This window comes from Salvelinus namaycush, chromosome 12, assembly GCF_016432855.1.
Source record: "Salvelinus namaycush isolate Seneca chromosome 12, SaNama_1.0, whole genome shotgun sequence".
NCBI classification, from domain to species: domain Eukaryota; kingdom Metazoa; phylum Chordata; class Actinopteri; order Salmoniformes; family Salmonidae; genus Salvelinus; species Salvelinus namaycush.
Window position 1 is genome coordinate 53131545 of NC_052318.1, and position 23654 is coordinate 53155198.

A 23654-nucleotide genomic window follows, 5' to 3' on the forward strand; every position below is an offset into this window, starting at 1 on the left:
CTGTAGAGTATAAACACTTACACTGTCCTATTCTTTCAGTGTTATGTACTGTTCATGTTGTCCTATATTTTTTTCGTGCTTGTCTGTCTGTCTCCTATAACTGTTGTCCAATTCCCTCTTTATGTGATAGGACCACTTGAATTTTTACTGCATGGCCAGTAGTCATGGCAACCTCATTCTGTCTGTGAAACACGAGGAAGTGAAGGGTCAGGAGTATCTACATGTCATCCTCAGGTAAGAACACAACACTCCTTAACACAACTGATCATTACACACCGTTTGTGACAGCTCACACTTAACATGAGTAAGAAAAACATGCACGATTTCAAATCAAATTGTATTTGTCACATGCACTGAATACAGTGAAATGCTTACTTACAAGCTAACCAACAATGCAGTTTTAAGAAAAATAAGAGTTAAGAAAAATATTTACTAAATTAAACTAAATTAAAAAATGTTATGTACAGGGGGTACCGGTACCGAGTAAATGTACAGGTTAGTCGAGGTAATTGAGGTAATACACTGCTCAAAAAAATAAAGGGAACACTTAAACAACACAATGTAACTCCAAGTCAATCACACTTCTGTGAAATCAAACTGTCCACTTAGGAAGCAACACTGATTGACAATAAATTTCACATGCTGTTGTGCAAATGGAATAGACAAAAGGTGGAAATTATAGGCAATTAGCAAGACACCCCCAAAAATGGAGTGATTCTGCAGGTGGTGACCACAGACCACTTCTCAGTTCCTATGCTTCCTGGCTGATGTTTTGGTCACTTTTGAATGCTGGCGGTGCTCTCACTCTCGTGGTAGCATGAGACGGAGTCTACAACCCACACAAGTGGCTCAGGTAGTGCAGTTCATCCAGGATGGCACATCAATGCGAGCTGTGGCAAAAAGGTTTGCTGTGTCTGTCAGCGTGGTGTCCAGAGCATGGAGGCGCTACCAGGAGACAGGCCAGTACATCAGGAGACGTGGAGGAGGCCGTAGGAGGGCAACAACCCAGCAGCAGGAACGCTACCTCCGCCTTTGTGCAAGGAGGTGCGCTGCCAGAGCCCTGCAAAATGACCTCCAGCGGGCCACAAATGTGCATGTGTCTGCTCAAACGGTCAGAAACAGACTCCATGAGGGTGGTATGAGGGCCCGACGTCCACAGGTGGGGGTTGTGCTTACAGCCCAACACCGTGCAGGACGTTTGGCATTTTCCAGAGAACACCAAGATTGGCAAATTCGCCACTGGCGCCCTGTGCTCTTCACAGATGAAAGCAGGTTCACACTGAGCACATGAGCACATGTGACAGACATGACAGAGTCTGGAGACGCCGTGGAGAACGTTCTGCTGCCTGCAACATCCTCCAGCATGACCGGTTTGGCGATGGGTCAGTCATGGTGTGGGGTGGCATTTCTTTGTGGGGCCGCACAACCCTCCATGTGCTCGCCAGAGGTAGCCTGACTGCCAATAGGTACCAAGATGAGATCCTCAGACCCCTTGTGAGACCATATGCTGACACATGCACATTTGTGGCCTGCTGGAGGTCATTTTGCAGGGCTCTGGCAGTGCACCTCCTTGCACAAAGGCGGAGGTAGCGGTCCTGCTGCTGGGTTGTTGCCCTCCTACGGCCTCCTCCACGTCTCCTGATGTACTGGCCTGTCTCCTGGTAGCGCCTCCATGCTCTGGACACCACGCTGACAGACACAGCAAACCTTTTTGCCACAGCTCGCATTGATGTGCCATCCTGGATGAACTGCACTACCTGAGCCACTTGTGTGGGTTGTAGACTCCGTCTCATGCTACCACGAGAGTGAGAGCACCGCCAGCATTCAAAAGTGACCAAAACATCAGCCAGGAAGCATAGGAACTGAGAAGTGGTCTGTGGTCACCACCTGCAGAATCACTCCATTTTTGGGGGTGTCTTGCTAATTGCCTATAATTTCCACCTTTTGTCTATTCCATTTGCACAACAGCATGTGAAATTTATTGTCAATCAGTGTTGCTTCCTAAGTGGACAGTTTGATTTCACAGAAGTGTGATTGACTTGGAGTTACATTGTGTTGTTTAAGTGTTCCCTTTATTTTTTTGAGCAGTGTATGTACATGTAGGCAGGGGCAAAGTGACTACGCATAGATAATAAACAACGAGTAGCAGCAGCGTAAAAAAAGTCTGGGTAAGCATTTTATTAGCTGTTCAGCAGTCTTATGGCTTGGGCTAGAAGCTGTTAAGCCGTTTCTCTCCAGTACCGCTTGCCATGCGAGAGAACAGTCTATTACTAAGGTGGCTGGAGTCTTTGGCAATTTTTAGGGCCTTCCTCTGACACCGCCGGTATAGAGGTCCTGGATGGCAGGGAGCTTGGCTCCAGTGATGTACTGGGCCGTACGCACTACCCTCTGTAGCGCTTTGCGGTCGGAGGCCGAGCAGTTGCCATACAATGCATATCTCTCTCTCTCTCTCTCTCTCTCTCTCTCTCTCTCTCTCTCTCTCTCTCTCTCTCTCTCTCTCTCTCTCTCTCTCTCTCTCTCTCTCTCTCTCTCTCTCTCTCTCTCTCTCTCTCTCTCTCTCTCTCTCTCTCTCTCTCTCTCTCTCTCTCTCTCTCTCTCTCTCTCTCTCTCTCTCTCTCTCTCTCTCAGGTCTAGGATGAAAACAATGTATGATAGGATCTCTCTAGCAGAACTTCCTGAGCTGCCTAGTGTCCCTCAACTAGCCAAGGTAACCAAACCACTACAGAAACCACAGGGGACCACCATATTGCCGGAGGAATTGGCAAACTATGAATATTGTTTAATTATCTTGGTTCATTGAGATAAGATCTAGCTATGTACGGTGTACATATCTTCCTAACTAAATGTTGTGTGTTTCGGTGTGTTCAGCTGCTGTGTGAGGATGCTGTTGGTCTCAGATTCAGTCCAGTTCTGTATCCCAAGGTGAGCTCAACATCAGATACACAGAAATACACGCAGTATATCACGCCATGACCAACAACACAGCTCTAAGTGATTACTCTGCGTATTTACCAGGCCTCTCAGCTTATAGTGAGCTATGATGAACATGAGGTGAACACCACCTTCAAGTTTGGGGTCATCTACCAGAGGTTTGGACAGGTGAGTTTTGCTCTGTGTGTGTGCTGGAGTTTAGCGATGCTGTTTAGGTTTTAATAACAAGCCCAAAAAAATAAATCTGACACTATTCTCTTTTTCTCAATGTCTGTCTGTCAGGTTTCGGAGGAGGAGTTGTTTAGGAACAGTGAGGAGACACCAGCCTTCACTGAGTTCCTCAGTTTACTGGGAGAGACTGTAGACCTACAGGACTTTAAAGGGTAGGAGGGGGGGGGGTAAAGAGAGATAGAGACAGAGAGAGAGAGGGAGTGGGCGGGGTAAAGAGAGAGAGAGAGGCAGAGAGAGAGAGAGGGGGGGAGAGAGAAGGGAGGGAGAGAAGCCATCACCTATAGAGAGATGAACCTGAAGAAGAGTCCCTAAGCAAGCTGGTCCTGGGGCTCTGTTCACAAACACAAACAGACCTCACAGAGACCCAGGACAGCAACACAATTAGACCCAACCAAGTCATAAGAAAACAAACAGATAATTACTTGACACATTGGAAAGAATTAACAAAAAAAATAGAGGGAAACTAGAATGCTTTTTGGCCCTAAACAGTGAGTACACAGTGGCATAATACCTGACCACTGTGTCTGACCCAAAGTTAAGGAAAACTTTGATTACGTACAGACTCAGTGAGCACAGCCTTGCTATTGAGAAAGGCCATCGTAGGCAGACCTGGCTCTCAAGAGAAGACAGGCTATGTGCACACTGCCCACAAAATGAGGTGGAAACTGAGCTGCACTTCCTAACCTCCTGCAAAATGTATAACAATATTAGAGACACATATTTCCCTCAGATTACACAGATCCACAAATAACTTGAAAACAAACCCAATTTTGATAAACTCCCATATCTACTGGGTGAAATACCACAGTGTGCCATCACAGCAGCAAGATGTGTGACCTATTGCCACAAGAAAAAGGCAACCAGTGAAGAACAAACACCATTGTAAATATAACCCATATTTGTTTATTTATTTTCCCTTTTGTACTTTAATTATTTACACAGCATTACAAATCAAATCAAAGTGTATTTGTCACGTGCGCCGAATACAACAGGTATTTCACCTTACAGTGAAATGCTTACTTACAGGCCCTAACCAACAGTGCAATTTTTAAATACAACACTGTATATGGACATAATATGACATTTTTAATGTCTTTATTCTTTTGGAACTTCTCTGAGTGTAATGTTTACTGTTCATTTTTATTGTTTATTTCACTTTTGTTTATTATCTACTTCACTTGCTTTGGTATTGCTAACATATGTTTCCCATTCCAATAAAGCCCTTGAATTGAAATTGAATTGAGAGGGGGGGGGGGGGACGAAGAGAGACACAGAGAGAGTGAGTGAGAGAGAGAAAGAGAGACAGAGAGAGAAAGGGGGGTAAAGACAGAGAGAGAGAGATAATAGGAAGGGGGAGTGGGGGAGAGTGAGTGGTAGAGGGAGGATGAAAGAGAAAGAAAGAAAGAAAGAAAGAAAGAAAGAAAGAAAGAAAGAAAGAAAGAAAGAAAGAAAGAAAGAAAGAAAGAAAGAAAGAAAGAAAGAAAGAAAGAAAGAAAGAAAGAGAGAAAGAGAGAAAGAGAGAATGGGAGTTGACGGTGAGAGGTAAAGAAATGAGAAGTTAGGAACAACACAGGCTCTAATCCTAACCCCCTGTTCGTTCTCTCCTTGTCCCTGTAGGTTCCGTGGTGGTCTGGATGTGTGTCATGGTCAGACAGGTTCACAGTCGGTCTACACAGACTACAGAGAACAGGAGATCATGTTCCACATCTCTACCAAGCTGCCCTACACAGAGGGAGACATGCAACAGGTACAAAATCCTACACGTAACGGCACACACCTTCCTGAAAACGTATGGTTACTTGCATAACCCCGGGTTCTCTGATAATATGACTGAGATGTATCACATGTGGGGGTTTGCTAGGACCGCCTACTCTCTCTGTAGAAAAGGCAGGCCCTTTCAACCTGATAGGCAGCCCTGTCAATCACCCTTAACACCTCTGTTCCTTCAACCAATCAGGGCACTTGGATATGCTGCAGGACTCCACCTCCCCTCACCTCTAGTTAGTGCATGTTTTGCCATGGCAAGAGCAGCAAATAGTTTTGCTATTGAATCAAATTAGCATAATAATAAAAAAGTCCCCATCAAAATCTGTCTGTTTAAGATAGCGATATCAGTTCTATTGCATGGGCTGCATCTCAATTTACCGCATCCGCCAATGGTGGCCTTCCACATCTGTGGTGAAAAGTGACAGAGCTAGAGTGGTGTTTGTCAGAACATGAGACATCCCAAAAATCGGTCTTGTCACCAAAACGTCTGTAGAGTCCGAACGATTTGACCTACAGTCTAATATGACCACTCAATGGAAAGATGAGAATCTCGTCTGAAGGTAGCCCGGTACCCGTTTTTTTTTAATTATGGGAGTGTACACTAAGCGTACAAAACATTAAGAGCACCTTTCTAATATTGAGTCACAAGTGCAACGCTATTTGGCTGGCAGCCACACAAGTAAATTAGCTTACAATGAAAAAGCAAGGTATTTTTTGCAAAAATGATGAATGGCCATCATGTTTCTGTTTATCATAGAAAGAATGTGGTCAGCTGCATTTCCTAATGTTTTGCATAAAGTTAATCTTGCATTTTACTGGACAAAAGTAGGCTGGCTACACCAAGAAAAGTACAAGGGAAAAGTAGCTAGACATCAGTCAGAACGCTGTCTGCTCATAAATTGCCCATTTGTAAATTCACATGAGTGGAGAAGTGCAACTGAAGCACAAAATGAATCTAATGCCGAGCAGAAATCACAAAAAGAAGCATTTAGTTGTGCGTTTACAAAACACAGCAAGTTATTTCTTATTGTGTTTTATATATTTTATCTGCATGAAAAGCAAAGAATTCTGCGTTAACATGACCCCTAAGTTTAACTTGCTAGTTATCTAAGTAAGTGGCTGAATTAATAAGGTGACATATATTGTATTAGCTGTGTTTGAGAAGTCAAAGCCCTTTGGATGAGTTACCTGTACAGCTGCCACAGCTATCTTTTTATTTCCTTGCGTTTTTTCTCTTCTCCGTTCTCGACCCCGTCTGCTCCTCCCCCATCTTCTCGGAGCAGGTCAGGCGGCCAGTTGCTCTAGGAAATCCAGACTCCACATAGACACAGCATGTACACATGCTGCTCCAGAGCCTGCACTGTTTTTCCTTAAGACAAGCATGCGTCAAAACTTTGTTTATTTGCACAATGACATTTGGGTGACTCCTACCTACAGTTGAAGTTGGAAGTTTACATACACTTAGGTTGGAGACTTTAAAACTTGTTTTTCAACCACTCCACAAATTTCTTGTTAACAAACTATAGTTTTGGCAAGTCGGTTAGGACATCTACTTTGTGTATGACACAAGTAATTTTTCCAACAATTGTTTACAGACAGATTATTTCACTTATAATTCACTGTATCACAACTGCAGTGGGTCAGAAGTTTACATACACTAAGTTGACTGTGCCTTGAAACAGCTTGGAAAATTCCAGAAAATGTTGTCAGGGCTTTAGAAGCTTCTGATAGGCTAATTGACATCATTTGAGTCAATTGGAGGTATACCTGTGGATGTATTTCAAGGCCTACCTTCAACTCAGTGCCTCTTTGCTTGACATCATGGGAAAATCAAAAGAAATCAGCCAAGACCTCAGAAAAAAATTGTAGACCTCCACAAGTCTGGTTCATCCTTGGGAGCAATTTCCAAACGCCTGACGGTACCACGTTCATCTGTACAAACAAAGGTATGCAAGTATAAACACTATGGGACCACGCAGCCGCCATACCGCTCAGGAAGGAGACCCGTTCTGTCTCATAGAGATGAACGTACTTTGGTGCGAAAAGTGCAAATCAATCCCAGAACAACAGCAAAGGACCTTGTGAAAATGCTGGAGAAAACAGGTACAAAAGTATCTATATTCACAGTAAAACGAGTCCTATATAACCTGAAAGGCCGCTCAGCAAGGAAGAAGCCACTGCTCCAAAACCGCCATAAAAAAGCCAGACTACGGTTTTCAACTGCACATGGGGACAAAGATCGTACTTTTTGGAGAAATGTCCTCTGGTCTGATGAAACAAAAATAGAACAGTTTGGCCATAATGACCATCATTCTGTTTGGAGGAAAAAGGGGGAGGCTTGCAAGCCGAAGAACACCATCCCAACCGTGAAGCACGGGGGTGGCAGCATCATGTTGTGGGGGTGCTTTGCTGCAGGAGGGACTGGTGCACTTCACAAAATAGATGGCTTCATGAGGCAGGAAAATTATGTGGATATATTGAAGCAACATCTCAAGACATCAATCAGGAAGTTAAAGCTTGGTCGCAAATGGGTCTTCCAAATGGACAATGACCCCAAACATACTTCCAAGTTGTGGCAAAATGGTTTAAGGACAACAAAGTCAATGTATTGGAGTGGCCATCACAAATCCCTGACCTCAATCCTTCAGAAAATGTGTGGGCAGAACTGAAAAAGCGTGTGCGAGCAAGGAGGCCTAAAAACCTGACTCAGTTACACCAGCTCTGTCAGGAGGAATGGGCCAAAATTCACCCAACGTATTGTGGGAAGCTTGTGGAAGGCTACCCGAAGCGTTTGACCCAAGTTAAACAATTTAAAGGCAATTCTACCAAATACTAATTGAGTGTATGTAAACTTCTGACACACTGGGAATGTGATGAAAGAAATAAAAGCTGAAATAAATCATTCTCTCTCCTATTATTCTGACATTTCACATTCTTAAAATAAAGTGGTGATCCTAACTGACCTAAGACATGGAATTTGTACTTGGATTAAATGTCAGGAATTGTGAAAAACTGAGTTTAAATGTATTTGGCTAAGGTGTATGTAAACTTCCGACTTCAACTGTATACATATATAACTTTATGAGCCTGTCTTTGCGCTCTTTAGCATATTTAGCTAGCAGCCTCCATGGAAACTCTCAATATGTGCTAATTTTAGCATTCTGGTAATAGACACCCAATGGGATTTTTTGTGGGCTTTTTTGGCGCCCCCTTGTGTTCTAAGCCGGTAATACTGTAAATCCCGGGATGAGAGAAGGACGGTATATCGCCCAACTCTAGACTCAAGTGCTTCACACAGTGGTGTCAAGTTGACATGATGTCCTTTGGGTGGTGGACAATTCGTGATGCACACAGGAAACTGTTGAGCATGAAAAACCCAGCAGCGTTACAATTCTTACTACTAAGTGACATCAAATCAAATTGTATTAATTACATGTGCCGAATACAACAAGTGTAGACCTTACAGGGAAATGCTTACTTACGAGCCCCTATTCAACAATGAAGTTTTAAAAAATACGGATAAGAATAAGAAATAAAAGTAACGCGTTTTTAAAGAGCAGCAGTAAAATAACAATAGCGAGACTATATACGGGGGGTACCAGTACAGAGTCAATGTGCGGGGTCACCGGTTAGTTGAGGTAATATGTACATGTAGGTAGAATTATTAAAGTGACGATGCATAGATGATAACAGAAAGCAGCAGCGATGTAAAAGAGGGTGAGGGGGGCAATGCAAATAGTCTGGGTATCCATTTGATTGGGTGTTCAGGAATCTTAAGGCTTGGTGATAGAAGCTGTTTAGAAGCCTCTTGGATCTAGACTTAGCACTCCGATACCGCTTGCGGTCAGAGATGCAACGAGTCAGGATGCTCGTGCCCTCTTCACAACTGTCTTGGTGTGCTTGGACCATGTTAGTTTGCTGATGATGTGGACACCAAGGAACTTGAAGCTCTCAACCTCCTCCACTGCAGCCCCGTTGATGAGAATGGGGGCGTGCTCGTTCCTCTTTTTCCTGTAGTCCACAATCATCTCCTTTGTCTTGATCACGTTAAGGGAGAGGTTGTTGTCCTGGCACCACAAGGAAAGGTCTCTGACCTCCTCCCTATAGGCTGTCTCGTTGTTGTCGGTGATCAGGCCTACCACTGTTGTGTCATCGGCAAACTTAATGATGGTGTTGGAGTGATGCCTGGCCGTGCAGTCATGAGTGAACAGGGAGTACAGGAGGGGACTGAGCACGCACCACTGAGAGGCCCTGTGTTGAGGCTCAAAGTGGTGGACATGTTGTTACCTACCCTTACCACCTGGGGGCAGCCTGTCAGGATGGGTATAGCGGCGTTTCTTATAAGCTTCCGGGTTCGAGTCCCTCTCCTTGGAAGCGGCAGCTCTAGCCTTTAGCTCAGTGCAGATGTTGCCTGTAATCCCTGTCTTCTGATTGCGGTATGTACGTACGGTCACTGTGCAGACAACATCATCGATGCACTTATTGATGAGGCCAATGACTGATGTGGTGTACTCCTCAATGCCGTCGGAGGAATCCCGGAAAATATTCTAGTCTGTGCTAGTGAAACAGTCCTGTAGCTTAGCATCTGCTTCATCTGAACACTTTTGTATTGATCTAGTCATTAGTGCTTCTTGCTTAGATTTTTACTTGTAAGCAGGAGGATATAATTATGGTCAGATTTGCAAAATGGAGGGCGAGGGAGAGCTTTGTATGAGTCTCTGTGTGTGCAGTAGAGGTGGTCCAGAGTTTTTTTCCCTCTGGTTGTACATTTAACATGCTGATAGAAATGTGGTTAAACAGATTTAAGTTTCCCTGCATTAAAGTCCCCGGCATTCTAGTATGCTAGAATACCCATTCTAGCATACTACATACTTAAACTGCATACTCATTTCTGTGTTTTATCTAGTAGAATTCACTCGTCTTTTCTGAGCTTTGACAGCAGCTGACAATCAGAATAATTGACGCGCTGTACCAAAATGAACAAATGGCGGGAGTCAATGAAATCGCACATTCGATGACACATTTAGAATACTATTTTCAAAATTCCACATGCTATACTAACAGTTGTATAGTATGTGAAATGGTTTAAATAGTACTCAATGTGTCTCTACACTTTCTCGGTAAGTACTTCTTACTTACGGAACATCTGAGGGTTGCTGATGTTGGGAATACCCTGGCTTCAGAGAGCATGTTTTATGATACAGGAGTTGGCCAAATCCTGTGATACATCGATACATCAAAACAAGTATTATACTTTTTTGGTACTTTTATTTAAATCAGGGGAGCCCAGTATGGGTATTCGGACGGCCACTGTCGTGCCTCGGCAGGCCGAGAAAGCGGAAAAATGACCTTAATATCCTGCAAGGAGCATAGGACCATGGAAAACGGAGTGTAGGAACGTACCATCTTGTTAAGAGAATTATGTTTTCAATGTTCATAAATTGAACTTCAATTAACTACTCAGTCTGCAACCCAGAATTTCTAAAATACTGGTTGAAATGAAAACAGACAGAGGCCCAGCCTACAATAGTCACATGTTTATTCACGAGAGCGCTCTGAAGTCCACAATACAAAGACATCCATTTTATAGCGGCGCACATACTTCCACACAAACAGTAGATATCATACGCACATACATACACACGAACAGTAGGTGAGTTGTATCCACTGTTTATCACTACCAAGCCGGCAGTTTCATTCCCCCGAGATTAGGGAAACCTTGAGAAATCTTCCCTGTCCTCCTAAGTTTTCTCAGTTCCTGCCAGGTGGGTTCAAACACAGTCTAACTGTTCTCGGTATCTTTCTTCGCCCCCCCCCCCCCCCCCCCCTATACAAGTTCAAATCTTGAGCTACACCTTGCTCAGACAGTCTGGGGTTTTCCTCTATACAGATACATTGTTTTAACCTAATTCTGACTAAAACTACACACATCATCAGAATATAATTTTATGATTCTAATCAATTTCAAACACTTATATGGTTTCAGGGTGGAATATTCTAATCATTAATTTAAGCATATAAATTCCATTATCACATCTCCACGACAAAAACACACAAAAAAATGCACCAACTTGCGGATGTTACACTTCTGCTGCATGGCGGAGACTTTAGTTAAGTCACCGTTGGCTATTGAAAGTAGAGCCCTGTAGAAAAAGGGTGATTTCATAGCGAACTGAAGCGTGTATCCCCTCGTAATAGTAGACAGCCCTTTGGGAGTAACTGGATTAGATATTCTGCATAGCGGCTTACTCGGGCCAATTCCCTTGAGGGTCTCAAACATGATGTGTCTCAGCAACATTGAATATCTCGCCATAGTTTAGAGGGGTGTTATTAGGCTACTAGTGATCGGCACCAAGTGTCAATTGTCTGCATTTTTTTTTCAATTTGAAAATTGGAGACTGAAATATGACTGACCTGCACAGCAAGGTTTCCGTACTAGTGACCAAGAAGATTTAAATATATTGGACATTTGAGACATTTACTGGTCATCAATATGCACTGGGTGTGTAATCCATTAGGGCGTCCACCCACACAGCCAGCGCCATCAATAAACGAGGGATGTTCACCAAACGAGCCACATTTGTGTCCTTAAAAACAGCCTACAACTAATTACAAAAACACTATTCCTTGTGTTTAGATGTGTAGCATTTGCAAAACCTATTGTTTTCTATGATATTAATATAAAAAAAATGAATATAAATGAAGAGAAGCTATGGCTTAGCCCAGAGACAGAGATAGATATGTCAGATAGGCTACTGCGTCTGCTATACAGATATAGGCGTACATGAGGAGGCTAAATAGTTCATTTTCTATCAGAATATTTCTTATAAAGATAAGCATTATATTGTTTGATTATAGCAGTAACTCTGGTAGTCCTAAAGCATTCTTTCTCAACTCAAATTCAACTGTCGGAGGTTCAAATCTCAACTTAATCTCAAAAATAGTTATAAATTGCTGAGGTGTTATAATGAGACAGGGCGAGACCCAGATGCAGACACCGGAGGCAGATGGTTTGAGTCTCTGATATTTATTGAAATACAAGGGGCAGGCAATGGGCAGGTCGGGGACAGACAGAAGTTCATTAATCAGGTCAGAGTCCGAAAGGTACAGTGGGGGCAGGCAGGCTCGAGGTCAAGACAGGCTGAATGGTCAGGCAGGAGGGCTCAGTGTCAGGGCAGGCAGAACGGGTCGGAACCGGGAGGACTAGAAAAACAGAGACTAGGAAAGCAGGCGCACGGAAAAGCACGCTGGTAAGCTTGACAAGACAAGATGAACTGGCAACAGACAAACAGAGAACACAGGTATAAATACACTGGGGATAATGAGGAAGATGGGCGACACCTGGAATGGGGTGGAGTCAAGCACAAAGACAGGTGAAACAGATCAGGGTGTGACAGGTGCAGTCACTTTTGAGGACAAATACTCAAGTGAATGATTTTTATGCATTCCAAATATTATAAAATGTCTGCCGCTACCACTATGAATGTTTCACATAGCTCTAGCTTGGCTTCCTGAACTCACTAGGAACTAGCCTTTCATTTCATATTAATATTGTCTGTATATGACAAAGTGTTTTTGTTTTAAATTATTTTAGATTAATGGCTATAAATCGATCTCTGAATTGCTACATTACAGTGCTGAAGCCACTCTCTCCTGCTGTGCTACAATGTAAGGATTGCAGGCATATGCTTTGTCAGTGGCTGTGACGTAGGATTTCACCTTTATTCACCTGGTCAGTCTATGTCATGGAAAGAGCAGGTGTTCTTCATTTTTTTTATACTCAGTGTATATATACACACTGGTTATTAACCTCACATGTTTAGTGAATCTAACTACAAAGCAGATGATGCCTTCACAAAAATTTGGTCAAAACATTTTCTTTCTTACCTCAAAATCTATCAAAGCCTATCACAGGGTCTTACTTCTTCACATGAGGGTTGAGGACTAAATTGAGCATGTGAACAGTGAGTCACATGATTCAAGCTTGTTCCTGATTAGAAATATTGAGTGTTACAACTATCCCATGTTACAACCATCCCCGGTCTCCCCTACTTATAACCGATCTTAATCTAAATATGGAGCACAATTAAAAAGACAGATCAAACTTAATTTAACCAACAAAAATGTCTCAACAGAATGAAGCAAAACACTTGTTGCATATTTAAAGAACTAGATTAAATAGATTAATAAATAGGCCTACAAAAATAGCAATGATATACAATAACAATAATTATAAAACAAGTGATTTAAAAATATTAACAAATAAATAAATTAAAGTTCCAAAATTGCATCCTACCTGAATAGCGAGTTGCACAGTAGCCTGCATTTGGCCAAATCAATGTTCTTCTCATCTTTGTCCACTACAATATTAAAACTTGTTCATACAGAGGACATTCCCCTTGTAGCAGGCTCCAGACTAACAATTTCAGACATCGTTTTTCAGTTGGTGGCACCAGCTCATTAACATTTTCTCCAAACAATATGGAATTGTTTTAATCTAACAGAACATTTAATGTAAAAAAACTGTTAAATGTATCCTACCGCCCTATTAGTCCTATGCACTCGTAATGACCAATGCGCATTATCTTCTCTGTAAAATAGTTGATATTAAGCTCAACATTTGAGTTGAGAAATAAAAAGTAGACCTACAGAAAGCTGAGAACATCCTCTCTCCATCTATGACAACAGTAGAGTTGTGTTTTCCAAGCAATTGGATTTTAAAATGTTATACAATCAGAACACTTTTTTTCTCCCGGGGCATTGTGCATGTGACTTGAATTCATTTTAATTATGTGAATAGCCTAATGATGATGGTGAGAGCCCAGTAACAGATTGACTGTAGTCCCCTTAATCATAGATTATTTTTACATTGTCTCTCTAAAATCACAATGTTTTGATTTATATGGTCATGTGACAAAGATAATACTTTTGTCTCTTTTATCAAAATAATTTTTTCCACATTAACTGTTTTATTTTCATAACTGATCAAGGTATACTATAGCCTATAGATAATATTCTCCCCATGTGAACACATTTACTTTAGGCCATATAAAAAAACAACTACATGACTTAATAAAAAGCAGCTAACAGACTATATTGTTTCACATTCTTTAATAAAAGACTCAGAAACAGGAAATAGGCTCACAGCTCGCTTCACAGTTTCCCCGCCAAATAGGCCTACAAGGAAACTCTATGTATCTTGATGACATTGAGTGCGCAGGGGGGTCTGTACACAGCGTAGTATCTTGCACAAAAAAGTTTTGCTCCACAAAAAAACACCTACGCCCTCTCGACAGGGTCTGAGGACCTACGCTTGGCAGCAATATCCTTCGCGGTTTGCATGTGAGAAGATTAAGCAGGCAACGGGTATCCAGTCAATATTAGGAGCGCTAGAATGGTGAGCGACACTCTTTGTGACAAAGAGAAGTGAGAATAACCAGAGGGCGGGAGAGTGGCTCCTTTTATGGAAGTGAGGGTCACCTGTCTCCAACAGACACTTTTAATAGGTACTTCTGAGAGAGTAGGAGTTCCTAGCTAAACCCCCACATGTCATACATCGAAATAAGTATTTGAAAGAAACCCTGACAAAGGTAGTAGCTTGCTACCAAAACATTGGTTCGTAACTTTTGATGAAATAGAAAGTAACCCCGCCCCCACAGCTCCAGAGGAAGCGACACATAGGAAATGACATCGTAGGAGTGGTGTTCCAGGAAGAGGCCACACCCTTCGTAGCAGACATGATTGCCTCAAACTTCCTCCATGCCTTCATACTGGTGCAGGTGGACAACCCCTGTACCCAACAAACCACCTACAAGGTACTGAACAAACACACACACTCTAACCCAGGGGTCGGCAACACCGCAAGTAATATTTTTGGGCACCCAAAATATGTTTTTGTAAAACAATATATAATAACGTAGATTTTTTTGGGTGGGGGGGGTTGTTTTGTAAAATCACCAGGAATTCAACAAAACATTTGTATAATTTTGGAAATCTGTTCCCAAGTATTCCCACAAATAAAAAAAGAGACGTGATTGTATGAAATTATTGTTATTTTCAAATACAATTTATTTTTGGTCTAAGTTTTGGTCAATTTGCATTGTACAGTTTATTATAATCATGTTCTGGCCCCCCGACCATCTGCTCCGACAAAAATCAGCCCATGGCTGAATCAAGTTGTCTACCCTTTCTCTAACCTAACATACACACGCACATGACGACAACTCTGGTCATTATGGTTATGATTGACAGGTGTCAGTCACGGCCCGAGAGGGTGTACCTTCATTTGGCCCGCCCCTCCCCAGTCCAGCAGTGTTTAAAAAGGTGAGAGCAGCCTGAAGAGATTTAGGAAACATTGTCTATTCTGAAAGAATTCAAATAGATTTCAGCTTTTACCTATTCATGAATAATTGCTCTGGGCTTTGAGCCCATTTGTTACATTTGTCTGTTTTTTCTTCTCTCGCCCTCTCTCTCCTTCCAGGGTCCAGAGTTTAGAGAGTATCTTCTTACTAAGTTGATCAATGCAGAGAATGCCTGCTACAAGAGTGACAGATTCGCCAGGCTGGAGGTGGGTAATAAATAAGTTATTTTAATGATTATATTGTATGGTAAGCACATTGCGTACTACAGAGGGAGTCTCAGACCCACCTAAACCTAGGAGGACAACCCCAGACCCAAGCCAAAACTGTGTTTATGTGGTCTTGAATGGTCTCTCAAGTCAAAGACCACAAGGTCAAGATTTTACCTCAGGTCAAATGTATAACATATTTAAGTGCATTTTATGGGGTTTATATTACTTGCGTGTGTGTAGGAGCGGACGCGGGCGGCCCTGCTCGACGGTCTACATGACGAGCTGCACAGACACACACAGCGCATGCTGGGAGTGGGCATCAGCCCCGAGGAGGAGCGGGCGGAGAATGGACACGGCCACGGAGGACTGCTGGAGTCCATCAAGGTCAGACACACACACACACAACTATCTCTCTCTTTTCATGTTTCCCTCTCTCCTACCTCCACATATTTTAACTCAAAAAGGCATTCATTAATGAGTGAACAAGAATACATTTTCTCTCTCTCTCTCAGAGGGCGATGCGAGGAAGGAGTGTCTCCATGGAGATGATGGCAAAGGGTGGAGGAGGTGGCCTGTCCACCAGTCTGAGTGGAGGAGTTCTGCTCCACAGCAGCTCTGATGTGAGGGGGGGTTTAGAAGTAAAGGCAGGGGTCAGGAGGTGGGAGAGAGTAGGGGGGAGTGGGGATGATAGGTGGTTAAAAAGGCGAGGACAGGGGGACAGTGAGTCTTATAGTTGATAAAATGCTGTTACAACTTCTCACCCATTCTGCTTTCTTTTCCCTACTTCTTCCGTACTCCTCTCTCTCAGGCAACTAATGTTAAGTCTCCAGTGAAACGTCGCTCTGGTCTTTTCCCTCGTCTGCTCAGTATAGACAGCCAGACAGAGAGACATAACCACAATCATCGCAGGTAGGACACAGACACACAGAAACTATGGATGTAGATCACATCTATAGATGTAATGAATGTGTTGGTGCCTTTCGGGCAGTTCAGAGTGTTCATTGAGGACTGGAATAGTTTTTCATTACTGTTTTTTTGTTTGTGTTTGTATTTCTGATGTATTTCCTATTTGAAATGTGTTATGTAATTGTACGACGCAGGGCTCTCTAGCAAAAGAGACCTTGGTTTCAATGGGACTCTGTTAAATCAATTAAGATAAAAAATATTTAGTACATGATAGTGCCGCTTTTGTCCTTTACAGTCTCCATAGTGACCAGAGAAGCTTTGATACTGGCCACCCCACGCAGGAAGTGAGGTCAGAGACCCTCTCTAACCCCAGCTCTCCAGAGGCCTCCCTTAAGGAAAGGTGTGTGTGCGTGTGTTTGCCCCAAATTGCATCTCTCTCTCTCTCTCTCTCTCTCTCTCTCTCTCTCTCTCTCTCTCTCTCTCTCTCTCTCTCTCTCTCTCTCTCTCTCTCTCTCTCTCTCTCTCTCTCTCTCTCTCTCTCTCTCTCTCTCTCTCTCTCTCTCTCTCTCTCTCTCTCTCTCTCTCTCTCTCTCTCTCTCTCTCTCTCTCTCTCTCTCTCTCTCTCTCTCTCTCTCTCTCTCTCTCTCTCTCTCTCTCTCTCTCTCTCTCTCGGCCCAGCAGTTTAAAGTTAAAGGGGCGCAGTAGGACTAACGTCTCTCTTACACCCCCCCCCCCCCCCCTAGGCCCAGCAGTGTAAAGTTAAAGGGGCGCAGTAGGACTAACATCTCTCTTACACCCCCCCCTAGGCCCATCAGTGTAAAGTTGAATGAGTGCAGTGCCAGTAGGACTAACGTCTCATGCTCCTCATCTAGTACAAGTAGCTTCAGCAGTGCAGCAGGAGAGGGAGAGGCCCCCGACACTGACCCTGTGAGTGGGACCTGTTTGTTTGAGTGAATGTGCGTGCTTCAAAGAGAATGAGAATGTGTGTATGTGTAGTGTATTTCTCACTTTATCCTTTCTCTACATCTCTCCATCCCTCCCCATGTCTTTCTCTAGAACACCCTGGCACCCTCAGTGTTCCCTTCTGTTCACAGCCCCTCCCTCACTGTTGAAGGTCAGAGTTCAGGGACCCCTGTCATTATGTGTCGCAGCCCCACAGGTAACCACGACAACAGCTTCCTGTGCTTTTAATAATCATACTTTTCTAACTTAACGTAAATATTTCTTAGTTATTACAACAGAGGAAATGTTTGTTTGTAAATGCTTGTTTTGTTTCTCTTTTCAATCTAGAGTTAAAGAATAAGAGTTCTCCTAGATCCAACTTGAAGTTCCGTTTTGATAAATTGAGTCACTCTGCAGCAGTAAGTATTGTCTCTCTGAGTGTGTGTGTGTGTGTGTGTGTGTGTGTGTGTGTGTGTGTGTGTGTGTGTGTGTGTGTGTGTGTGTGTGTGTGTGTGTGTGTGTGTGTGTGTGTGTGTGTGTGTGTGTGTGTGTGTGTGTGTGTGTGTGTGTGTGTGTGTGTGTGTTAGAAAGAGAACCTGTGTGTGTCACCAGCCCCTCCTGTCTTTCTAACAGGGACACTAGGTGAGAGACGTGGGATGAGAGAGAGATAAAACAGGTGAGGGAGGCTGTTGTGAATTGAAATGTGTTGTGTTTTAATTTGTTTCTCACTCTGTTGTTTCTCATTTTGTGGTTGGAACTGTTTCTCTTTTTCCCACTTTCTCAGTTCAAATGGGATGGAGGTATGAAGGGCAGTACATTAGGGATGGGTGGAGAGAAATAACAAGAGAGAGAAGGCCCCTCCAACCTGAGGAAGAGGATGAAAGAAGAAAAATGGCTCAAGATGGATGATTCGGTACACACACTACAGTGGAAGTTTTAGGCCCAGGCAAAGCTGTGCTCTGCCTAGTGGGTAACGGTCCTTTCATATTCAACTGTCTGTGTGGTTGTTTCCTGAACACTGATCAAAATTCTATGAGTGGTTCTGACATGGGTCCTTGTCAGCAACTAAACTGCATTCAATACCAAACATAACTGTAAGGCATAGATTCAATTCAACATCACTAAGGCCAGAAGTTTTTCCTGGAAAAAACAGGAAAAACTCTGGCCATAGGCATCACCAATGGAGGCAATATTTATGTCCAGACTGCCATTCTTGGAAAGGGAAAAATAATCATGGCTTGCCATACAAAATAAAATGTTACAATCTGAGGGTCCCTGGAATTTCTACACTGAACAAATATATAAATGCAACATGTAAAGTGTTGGTCCCATGTTTCATTAGCAAGAAATAAGGTCCCAGAACGATACACACAAAAATATTATTTCTCTAAAATGTTGTGCTCAAATTTGTTTACATCCCTGTTACTGAGCATTTCTCCTTTGCCAAGATAATCTATCCACCTGACAGCTGTGGCATATCAAGAAGCTGATTAAACAGCATGATCATTTCATGTGCACCTTGTTCTTACAATTGCTTGCATACTCACCAGGCATGTCACCCATTGAGCATGTTTGGGATGCTCTGGATCTACATGTACGACAGTTTTCTCCAGTTCCCGCCAATATTCAGCAACTTCGCACAGCCATGGACAATCAGTGGAACAACATTCTACAGCCTGATCAACTCTACGCGAAGGAGATGTTGCACTGCATGAGGCAAATGGTGGTCACACTAGTTACTGACTGGTTTTCTAATCCACGCCCCTACCTTTTTTTTTAAGTGTCTGTGACCAACAGATGCATATCTGTATTTCCAGTCATGTGAAGTCATAGATTTAGGGCCTAATTCATTTATTTCAATTAACTGATTTCCTTATATGAACTGAAACTCAGTAAAATCGTTGAAATTGTTGCGTGTTCCATTTATATTTTTGTTCAGAAGGAATAAAGTGATTCCTGATTCTGTTCTAATTGTTCTATTTCTCTGTCTGAAACAATCATCCATGCAAAAGAGAAAATGACAATTCAAAATCAAAGAAAAATAAAAATGTACCCAGCAAACATCACTCTATTGGCCCCATGTGGGTATTCGGTTGGCAAGGTGGGAACGGGCTAGCCCACACCAGGCCCACACCAGCCCAACATGGACTAGCCCACAGCAATCCCACATCAGCCCAACACAGGCCAGTCCACACCAAGCCAGTAGCATGTATTCATTGATGCCAAGAGAATCCAGGCTTCCCCCAAAAACGTACCAAGGAAAAAAGAAAAATACATACACAATTATTTGTCTTTTGTCTCTCTGTGTTTCATAACTTCAGCCTCTTGTGAATTGGATGAAATGTATCGAACCGGAGAAAGCATCCGAGCGAGCGATCTGTGGAAAAGTTTTCCCGAAATCTATGCGTATGACAAATCCAGCTCCAGAACCAGTCATAGAGCCAGCTGGCTAATCTTTTGAATACAGATAACATATTAGCTGTATTAAACTATGTGGAAATTTCCACACCCAATTTGTGAATATGTATAAGTCGCCTTCGTCATTCTTCGGAGGTGGAATCTAAACATGCATTTCCTCTCTAGGACAAGAAATGACATTGAAATAGTGGTGAAAACTTCCTCTCCGCATTGTTTCCACATCATGCCAATGTGGGCATGTTTCCTGGTAAAAGATGGGCTTGTTTCAGGCAACGTGAGTGCTGCCTTTACCAGATATGGGCTGCCCACTCTGCACAAATGCCTTTGAGACGATGAGCATTGGCCTAATATTGGCAGCCTACATGAGGCCAATATTTTTGCCCCCATTGGGCCCACATCTTGCCAATGTGGACATGTTTACTGGGTATATTTTTGCACTAAACTGACACACTGTTGTGAATAATTCCTAGTAAGTGATATTGATATAAATGTGCCGTGTAATCATGTTGCACATATACACTACTGTTCAAAAGTTTGTGGTCACTTAGAAATGTCCTTGTTTTTGAAAGAAAAGCAAAAAGAATTGTCCTTTAAAATAACATCAAATTGATCAGAAATACAGTGTAGACATTGTTAATGTTGTAAATGACTGGAATGTAACTGGAAACGGCAGATTTTTTTAATGGAATATCTACATAGGCATACTGAGGCCCATTATCAGCAACCATCACTCCTGTGTTCCAATGGCACGTTGTGTTAGCTAATCCAAGTTGATCATTTTAAAAGGCTAATTGATCATTAGAAAACCCTTTCGCAATTATGTTAGTACAGCTGAAAACTGTTTGTTCTGATTAAAAAAGCAATAAAACTGTCCTTCTTTAGACTAATTGAGTATCTGGAGCATCAGCAATTACGGGTTCGATTACAGGCTCAAAATGTCCAGAAACAAATAACTTTCTTCTGAAACTCGTCAGTCTATTCTTGTTCTGAGAAATTAAGGCTATTCCATGCGAGAAATTGCCAAGAAACGCTGTGTAACTACTCCCTTCACAGAACAGCGCAAACTGGCTCTAACCAGAATAGAAAGAGGAGTGGGAGGCCTCGGTGCACAACTGATCAAGAGGACAAGTACATTAGAGAGTCTAGTTTGAGAAACAGACGCCTCACAAGTCCTCAACTGGCAGCTTCATTAAATAGTACCCGCAAAACACCAGTCTCAACATCAACAGTGAAGAGGTGACTCCAGGATGCTGGCCTTCTAGGCAGAGTTCCTCTGTCCAGTGTCTGTGTTCTTTTGCCCATCTTAATCTAGTCTTTTTATTGTCCAGTCTGAGACAAAAAATGAGCTTTTCTTTCAAAAACAAGGACATTTATAAGTGAACCCAAACTTTTGAACGGTAGTGTTTATATAAATATATATATATATATATTATTATTATTATTTCTTTTAAAGAGCACACGTCTTGAAAATTATTTTCATTCTCTCATGTAATTGCATTAAAATTCCTGCTGGTTATGGGTGCGCTTGCTTCCATGCTCGCCCGGGTGTCAGGCGGGTCTTGGTACTTCCCACCCTTGGAAAATCCCTTTGGGCTGGGGTCAAGTGCACCCACTGACTAGAGCACCCACTGACCAGAGCACCCACTAATGGGAGCGGCCATTTGTGTTGTCTTTGCATTGCACTGTTGATGTTGTTGTCAAAATTATTTTTCAAAGATATACAAAAATAAAAATAGCACTGAAAGCACGAGTACTTATTTTCTATCCATTATGCACCTAACCTCTCCTTACTAAACCTGATTTTACCCAAGTGGTGAACCCTTATCAATAGTGTCTTAAATTATCCCCATAACCAAGCACTGAATCAAGTAATTGTGTACAGTGATTTTCACATATAAATATAGTATATGAATATATAATATGTATGTTATATGATTGACAAATGCCTATTTGGATTTATGTGTGATTGTATGATGAGGGACAACAGTTGTGGACGTTTCCTGATGTCTATTGTTGTCACCCCTGGTAATGTATAGATTATAGCCTATATACTATTTATGATTGAGCACATAGCTAACCCTATGACTGTGATATATGGGTCAGACATAAACAATAAAAAATGTAGGTTTTGTGTTGCCATTGTCTTGACTCTCATGTCTTTAACTCATGTAAATCAAATTTACTTATGTGCCAATGGAGAATTTGCTGAATAAAATGCTGTATTTTGTGTCACAAGCCAGGTTTCCATCCAACGTTTTTATGCGAGTAACGTACATGTTGGATAAAAAATGTCTCGACAAGCCTGATGGAAACAGCACATTTAAAAAATCTTTTTGTGTCTGTAAAATTAGTTATGTGATAAATGGTGGTGGAAATGCTTTTATGCGCAAATATCAAAGTAAACTTGCAGTCACGTGATGACGTGTGTTACGGGAAAGAATGACGTTTATTAGGCTACAGATAAAATAAGTTATGATGAACTTCACAAGGTGGTGAAAGTACAAGGTGATGAGCTTGATTCTCCTTTCCAATAAATATCAAGGGTCTTATTCTGGTGACATGATGATTGGCTGCCGTTTGACATTAAAATAATCTGGCTCTTTTGTCCATAATAATTTCATCATGTAGTAGGCTATACCCACACTGTATCTGTGAGCTGTTAGCTAGAGCACACGTGCCAATACCAGAGTGGGCACATTCACTATATAACACAATTATTTTGTGACAAAACCCTCAGTAGAGTTCAATGCAATGGAAACCCATTAAACTTGTAATTTTTATTAGGTACATGGGAAATTAACAGCAAATGTATTCTTATGTGCACTATGTCATCACAAACAGACTTCTATCCGCAACAAGTCAATTTGATTGAAACATCTCTGGTGAAAAAAAAATCATATTTTATTTAGCCAATTGTATGGAAACCTAGCCACAGATGTGCCACCCCATTGTCTCTCTTCTTCACAGCAACGCAAAACACACATAGCCAACAACACATAACAGGAAAAGTAGAAACCTGTGCCAATTAGTATTAATCACCCTTGAGGTGTCATGTCTTTGGCATCATTCAATTGAAGACTGTTATTTTATCAAATCAATTCTCTGTAATTATTATTATGTGATTAAACTAATCATGTAAATGTAATTAACTAGGAAGTTGGGGCACCAGGGGAAATCTTCAGATTACAAAGTTATAATTTTCCTAATATAACTCTTCAAGATATTTTAATATCTGATCAATTATTCTTCTAATTAATGAATTATTCTTTACCTCACGTTAGTCTCATTCCAAACGTCGTAAATTGTTGGTTACCTGCACGAACCCAGCCTTTACAATGAATCATCCATACACCAATTGTCTTAATCATTTATTTACTAACTGACTAAATAATCACAGAAATGCATAAACAAACAACAGTTATAGTTACAAGGAAATGATATGGGAGGTTCTCTAGTGGGCTAAGCCGATATGACGGCTTGGTGGACAAAGGGAAGTGGGTGTGGACTGAGAATGGCGGGAAAGACAAAATGAGTCACTACACAGTTGATAATTATATTAATTGAAATGCTAATCCTTTGCACATGAACGCTCACTCATTCGGGAATAACTGCAATCAATATACACTGCTCAAAAAAATAAAGGGAACACTATAATAACACATCCTAGATCGGAATGAATGAAATATTCTTATTAAATACTTTTTTCTTTACATAGTTGAATGTGCTGACAACAAAATCACACAAAAATTATCAATGGAAATCAAATTTATCAACCCATGGAGGTCTGGATTTGGAGTCACACTCAAAATTAAAGTGGAAAACCACACTACAGGCTGATCCAACTTTGATGTAATGTCCTTAAAACAAGTCAAAATGAGGCTCAGTAGTG

The 23654-nt window shown here is 41.9% G+C and overlaps 1 protein-coding gene across 1 annotated transcript in view; it reads left to right on the forward strand.

The window, feature by feature from the left end:
* The window catches only part of rap1gap2b (RAP1 GTPase activating protein 2b), a 36756-nt gene that overhangs the window by 5084 nt on the left and 8018 nt on the right, over positions 1-23654 (forward strand). The window contains exons 5-20 of the mRNA XM_039006196.1: positions 131-234; positions 2629-2707; positions 2869-2922; positions 3016-3099; positions 3214-3314; positions 4780-4909; positions 14589-14744; positions 15181-15252; positions 15410-15496; positions 15740-15883; positions 16012-16119; positions 16308-16408; positions 16701-16805; positions 17212-17345; positions 17481-17564; positions 17696-17766. Of these exons, the coding sequence (XP_038862124.1) occupies positions 131-234; positions 2629-2707; positions 2869-2922; positions 3016-3099; positions 3214-3314; positions 4780-4909; positions 14589-14744; positions 15181-15252; positions 15410-15496; positions 15740-15883; positions 16012-16119; positions 16308-16408; positions 16701-16805; positions 17212-17345; positions 17481-17564; positions 17696-17766 (1614 nt within the window). The remainder of the gene's footprint in view (positions 1-130; positions 235-2628; positions 2708-2868; positions 2923-3015; positions 3100-3213; positions 3315-4779; positions 4910-14588; positions 14745-15180; positions 15253-15409; positions 15497-15739; positions 15884-16011; positions 16120-16307; positions 16409-16700; positions 16806-17211; positions 17346-17480; positions 17565-17695; positions 17767-23654) is intronic.